Source organism: Heloderma suspectum, chromosome 3 (assembly GCF_057233095.1).
Source record: "Heloderma suspectum isolate Gila_16-S chromosome 3, 16-S_ref, whole genome shotgun sequence".
Classification (NCBI taxonomy): domain Eukaryota; kingdom Metazoa; phylum Chordata; class Lepidosauria; order Squamata; family Helodermatidae; genus Heloderma; species Heloderma suspectum.
The window spans coordinates 127,886,774-127,893,351 of NC_139460.1; the positions used below are offsets into that span (position 1 = coordinate 127,886,774).

The following is a 6,578-nucleotide window of genomic DNA, read 5'->3' on the forward strand; positions in this document are numbered from 1 at the left end:
CTTCCTCCACCCCGCAACTCCACCGCGTGGTTTCTTTTCCCTCCAGGTCACAGCAGGCGCCCAAGTCCTGTCCTTCTTGCCTCGGCTCCTGTGTGTAAGCAGCGCAGACAACTAGGGTTGTATCCAATTTTAGTCCTTCTTAGAGTAGACCCATTGAAATGAATGGGACTCAAGTTAGGCTAACGCTGGAAACAGTCCCGTTGGATATGACCTCGGGTGTTTAAAAACTGGCATGGGTGGGGTGGGTGGGGGACAGCCTTCCTGTCCTAAAGATCATTGGCAAACGGTAAACACTGCTAATCATCATTAGCTCTTCTTCCAGTCTATGCTGTTATATCGAACTCTTCCCCTCCTTGCTTGCCCCTCCCTTTCTCTTTCTCCCCCCATCTCGCTTTCCCCCTAGTGCTACAGCAGTGCCCCCAAAAGTGCAATAACACCTAGCACCTAGGAATCGCTTTACTTCCTTGGAATGACTCCAGGATATTCTTTCACCAAGGTGTTTGAGTAGGGGGGATGGAGGGTTTTTTTTTTTTGTTTTTTGTTTTAAGTGTTATTCCTTTCGAAGAGTTTGACATGGGTTCCCCAACACACACGCGCGCGCACACGCTTCCAGAGGACATCTATGAAAAAAATAAACTAAATACATTTTTAAAAAGAGAGGTGGGGAAAAAAGATAAACGCACTTACCAAAAGGAGTTCCAGGATCTAGAGAACTTGTATTTTAAATGGTTTGCTTTTGATAAAGGAGAAGAGAGGAAAATGTGCGTTCTCAACTGCAGCGAAACGATCCAGAGTAAGAATTTCCTTTGCACTGACTCCACTAAGCCCAGCTCTCCACTAGTCTATTATTTTCACCAAAATATATGAAAATTTATGCAAATGAAAATCAGCACTAACTGTTCTCCCCTTGTTATACTTTGGATTTTTTTTTCCCCCCAGACAAAGCAATCACACTCTACGGGAAAGCAGGGTGGGGGGAATGAATTGTTGGGAGGTGGGGGGAGGATTAAGTTTGTCTTAATAATAAATTTCAAGAATAACAATAAATGAATGAATAAAACGCAAAACTCAACTAGCAGGAGTCTTTGATTTATATGAGTACACAGTCTTTTAAGAGAATTAAAAAAGGAAAAAACTTCTTTTTATTAGTAGTGTTGTTATTAAGGAAGCAGATTTGCGGAGGCGCTATCACGTTTCATCAGGCCACCTGAGACGGCTTTTGAAAGCGTGTACTGTGAAATTCATAGCAGTAATTTGGACAAAATCCTCACTGTATATTAATGAAAGGCGGCCCCATGGCACCGTTCCTACCCTCCCCATTCAGTGTAAACAAAACCACGAGACTCGCTCGGTTTTTGAGCCTGATGCAAGCAAACTCGGCTGGAAAAGAAAACATGGGGTTGTGGCAATGAGTATTCAAACGACTGCACCTGGAGATCTCAGATTTATTCAATGAAATCTGTGTTGGATCCTTCCTCTATGTATGTATATCGAAAAAGAGGAAAACCTCTGGAGGACACATGGGAACAAAAAGAAGAAGAAACCTGGATGTTTAGGGAATAGTTACCGTAGCTCTTCAGATCACCTTAATGGTTTTTCTGAACCTACCTAAGACGATGTCTTTCACTGTACAAGCAGGACCTGGACCGCGTCCTAAATAAATGCTCCCAGCCTCCAGCTAATCTTCTCATCACTCCAGCGCCGCATACCTCCCCCGCTAGTGGGGAGGTGTATGCAGGGCGTGCTCTGCGCTGAAATTCACCTAAGCTGAATTCTTCTGTGGTGAAATTATGAACAGGAGGGAGGGACGAGGGCGTTGTGTTACACATCTTAATGTAAACACGCCGGAGCATATTTTTGCCGAGAGAGAGAGAGAGAGAGAGAGAGAGAGAGAGAGAGAGAGAGACCCACGCGCGCTGAGCTACACTCACAAATGTGGCGAGAGCCCCATTCAGGGTGGCCGTGAGGCGGAGGCTGGCTGGCGTGCCCCACACACAACACAAACACACACTATCATCGTTAGGCAAGCTGTGTCCCTTGAATGTCCGAATGGTGTTATTTCACTGGAAATCCCCGAGGAGTGCTCAATTTGCCCGTGTTTTGGTTGCCACTTTCTCTTTTTTCTTGGTTCACTGAGGTTGCCTCTGTGCTGCGTTTCCGCTTGGTCGCATCGTTCCCTCTCCCTCCCTGCCTCTTTCCCTCCCTCCCTCTCCCCCTCCCTCCGTCTCCCTCTCCTTCTCTCTCTCTCCCGCCCACCTTAACTCTTTCAGCTGGACTAGCAATAATAAAGTGTTTCATAGAGCCAGGTCTATATCCTGCAAAATGCCACTGGATAGTGTGCGTAATTTCTCTCTCTCTCTCTCACTCACACACACACATACCTTTCCCCACTCCCCTAATACTGTATGTAGGAAACAGAATCGTTTGGTGGATCTCAAAGGCATTTGGTTGTTCGAAATGAGGAAAGAGAAAGGGGGGGGGGGGGAACCGAAATGAAAAGCATAATGAATTAACATAATTTAAAATAGACCATGCTTAAGGAAGCTTTCTCAGGCTTTCTTCTAAAAGGTAAGTTATCATTTTGCTGATGAGGCCTCAGAGCCTATTGTGTGGCCACACTCGCCCAGTGGAGGGGGGGTGAAGGGGCGGGGGGCGGATGTCGGGGGGATAAAGATGCATTGTACTTTCCATAAGATGCAGGATAACCGGGACAGTAAAACAAAGAAGTGCGGGGCCGGTTCTGTGTACTGAAGGGCTGGAGCTTGCCGTTTTTCTGCCTCTCTGTCCGATGCGGGAATTGCAAAGGCTTGGATGGAGGGCTGCTGCTGGCGAGAGCATCTTTGTGCCTCTAAAAGAGCAGATGGACACACGGGAGAGCAAACTTCGAAAGATACCGGGAGATTGCTTCTTTATTTCTTTAGGGTACCGGGCTGGCTGTGTGGATGCAGGCAGCCTCTGTGCTGCGGCTGACTACAGATAAAAAGGATTAAGCTCCCATAAGAGGCATCATAGGCACGCAAGTAAAACGAGTGCAATATTAGAGCGTGGCTTTTCCTCTCCCAGCACCACCACCAGCACCACAAGCCTTTTTCCCTTTTTTTTTTTAACCTCCCCCCTTTCCTCTGGTTGCCCCCCCCCCCTTCCCTCCCCTTCCCTCACTCTCCCGCCTCCCTCTTCTTAGCTCAGTGCTGGGAGAACTCAGATTTATTCGCTGGGCTCTAAGAGTTAAGATGTTGTGGGTAGGAAGGGAGGAGGGAAGAGAGAGTGGAAGGGATAGAGAAACCAAAGGAGGGGTGATGGGGGGAGGGGAGGGGAGGGCAGCTTTCCAGCATCCACGACACTTTGCCTAAATTAAAAAGCAACCAATCGGAACGGCCGGAAGGGGGGCCTCGCGTCCTGAGCCAGTCATTTCAGGGCTGCCAATCACTCAGCGGGTAGCCAATCAGCAGGGGCCCTTGCGCTCGACTTCCTTGTATTTGGGAAAGTGTGGTGGTGGTGCGCGCGCTCTCGGCGGAGGGTAAACATTCGACAGTCCCTGCTCTGTGAGGGAGGGACAGAGAGAGAACTGTCAGAGGGAGAGAAAGAGAAAGAGAGGAGGGGGAGGAGAGGAGAGGAGAGGAGAGGAGAGGAGAGGAGAGGAGAGGAGAGGCGGCGGCGGCGGCGGCGGCGGCGGCGGCGAGGGAAGAGCAGAGCAGAGCAGAGCTGCTGTACTCCAGCACCACCAGAGCACGCTTCGCAAGCCTGGCAGCCAACTTCCCCACTGGAGTTAGTGGCTAAAGGATACCATATATGCGCGCACACAATCACATCTCTCCACCAAGGCAATTTCACCTCCTCCCTCAGACAACAGCTGGATCTTCTTTCTTTCTTTCCTCCCCCACCACCCCCCCCACCCCTCCTCCACCTCCTTGTTCATCTTCTAATTATAGAGGGATCCGAAATTTTAAACTTTCCTTGGAGGGGGAAGAAAAAGATATCTTTTTGAACTGGTTTTCTTTTATTATGTGAAAAAGAAATCTTGGGACGCAAAAGGAGGGAAGTAAAGGAAAAAGAAGAAGAAACAAAAATGTCTCCTCCAGACTCTCGCAAGAAGGTTGCCAAAGGACTCTTGTTTCCCAGGGACCCGGGCGCTTCGACCGGACGTCAACTTTGAGCAATGCATCCTCCTCAGGTTCGCCGCCGCCTTCGCCAGCGTCGCCAGAAGTTTTCTTAGGACATAAACAAAACTTGCGCGAGAGGGGGGTGGGAAAGGGGAGGAAAGCGAGATCAAGGAGCCGAGTCGAGACAGCGAAAGAGAGGGGGAGAGAGAGAAGAGAGAGGAGAGAGAGAGAGAGAGAGAGAGAGAGAGAGAGAGAGACTGTGTGCGTGTGCGAGGGGCGAAAGAAAAGAGCCCACACGCACTCATTCACAACATACAAAGCCTTACAGGAGGGGAAAGGGGGGAAGAAAGTTTCTCTGTGGCAGAAAGACAGAAAGAAAAAACCTCAACAACAATCCAGAAACTGTGAAGGAGAAAAATATGCTCCTGAGGGAGTGAAGAAAAGCCAAAAGGGGAGTTGTTGTTGGGCGACCTCGCTCCTCTCCGCTCTTCCCGCTCTTTTTTTATTCTTCTTCTATAAATATATATTATATATATCTTTATCTATATGTCTATTTTTCGTAATGTATTTCCTGCTGCTGCTGACACAACCCCTAACAGGTGAATTGCCATAAGGGGTCTGAGGGCGAAGAAGACGCGGCGGTTTCCCTGAGAGAGAGAGCGGAACCACCGGCGCCGCGAACCCAGGAGGGCGCGCGCGGAGCTCGCCTGGGGCCGGCCGGCCGGGCAGGCGGGGCGGGCGAGGATTCTCCTCACACACTCCTGGGCTGCGGAGGCTGGAGCGCGAGGTGGAGGGGCGGGAAGGCGAGCAGCGGCGGCGATGGCTACGGCGGCGTCCAACCCCTACCTGCCCAGCAACAGCATCCTGTCGGCGGGCTCCATCGTCCACTCGGACTCCGGCGGGGGGATGCAGCCGGGCAGCGTGGCCGTCACCTCGGTGTCCGGCGGCGGCGGCGGCTACCGGGGCGACCCTTCCTCGGTGAAGATGGTCCAGAGTGACTTCATGCAGGGCGCCATGGCGGCCAGCAACGGCGGCCATATGCTGAGCCATGCCCACCAGTGGGTGACAGCCCTGCCCCACGCCGCCGCCGCCGCCGCCGCGGCCGCCGCCGCCGCCGCCGTGGAAGCCGGCTCGCCCTGGTCCAGCAGCCCGGTGGGCATGACGGGCAGCCCCCAGCAGCAGCAGCAGCAGCAGCAACAGCAGCAGCAGCAGCAGCAGCCGCCCGACGTGAAAGGAGGCGGCGGGCGGGACGACCTGCACTCGGGCGCGGCGCTGCACCACAGGCCCCCGCCGCCGCACCTGGGGCCCCCGCACCAGGGCCACTGGGGGGCCACCACGGCCGCCCACCTGCCCTCCATGGCCAGCCAGCAGCAGCAGCAGTCGCTCATCTACTCGCAGCCCGGCGGCTTCACGGTCAACGGCATGCTGAGCCCCCCGCCCGGCAGCCAGAGCCTGGTGCACCCGGGCTTGGTGCGGGGCGACACGCCGGAGCTGAGCGACCATCCGGGCCACCACCACCACCACCACCACCACCCGCACCCGCACCCGCACCCGCACCACGGCGGCGGCGGCGGCGGCGGCGGCGGCGGCCTCAACAGCCACGACCCGCACTCGGACGAGGACACGCCGACCTCGGACGACCTGGAGCAGTTCGCCAAGCAGTTCAAGCAGCGCCGGATCAAGCTGGGCTTCACGCAGGCCGACGTGGGCTTGGCGCTGGGCACTCTGTACGGCAACGTCTTCTCGCAGACCACCATCTGCCGGTTCGAGGCTCTGCAGCTGAGCTTCAAGAACATGTGCAAGCTCAAGCCTTTGTTGAACAAGTGGCTGGAGGAAGCCGACTCGTCCACGGGCAGCCCCACCAGCATCGACAAGATCGCCGCGCAAGGCAGGAAGAGGAAGAAGCGGACCTCCATCGAGGTGAGTGTCAAGGGGGCCTTGGAGAGCCACTTTCTGAAATGCCCCAAGCCCTCGGCCCAGGAGATTACGAACCTAGCGGACAGCCTCCAGCTGGAGAAAGAGGTGGTCAGGGTTTGGTTTTGCAATCGGAGGCAGAAAGAGAAACGGATGACCCCCCCGGGGATCCAGCAGCAGACACCCGACGATGTCTACTCCCAGGTCGGCAACGTGAACTCCGACACGCCGCCCCCACACCACGGACTCCAGGCGAGCGTGCAATGAAAAAGACAGCTAATCGTCACAAATGTGAGAGGGATTATTAGAGAGAAGGGAGAGGAGGAGGAGGCTGAGGCTGAGACAGAGAGAAGCGAGGGAGAAAGAGAAGCGAGCAAAGCGCTGGTGGGCAGCCGGGTGGGGGAGGGGAGGGAGAAGGCGAACACACAAACAATCACACACACACACACACCTGCAGTCCAAACCTTTTTCTTTAAGAACAAAAACATATCTGGAACACTTGGAGTTGTCTGTGCATCCAAGCGATTGGAATTCTACTTTACAATGATGAAAAAGAAAGCGTTG

The 6,578-nt window shown here is 53.7% G+C and overlaps 1 protein-coding gene across 1 annotated transcript; it reads left to right on the forward strand.

The window, feature by feature from the left end:
* The first annotated feature begins 4,919 nt into the window (after positions 1-4,919).
* POU3F3 (POU class 3 homeobox 3) lies at positions 4,920-6,281 on the forward strand. Its single transcript, XM_084841790.1, has one exon. The coding sequence runs from the start codon at positions 4,920-4,922 to the stop codon at positions 6,279-6,281; it is 1,362 nt and encodes a 453-aa protein (XP_084697916.1).
* Positions 6,282-6,578: the final 297 nt, after the last annotated feature.

Coding starts and splice junctions, on each gene's coding strand:
- POU3F3 (XM_084841790.1), top strand. CDS start 4,920: ATGGCTACGGCGGCGTCCAACCCCTACCTGCCCAGCAACAGCATCCTG.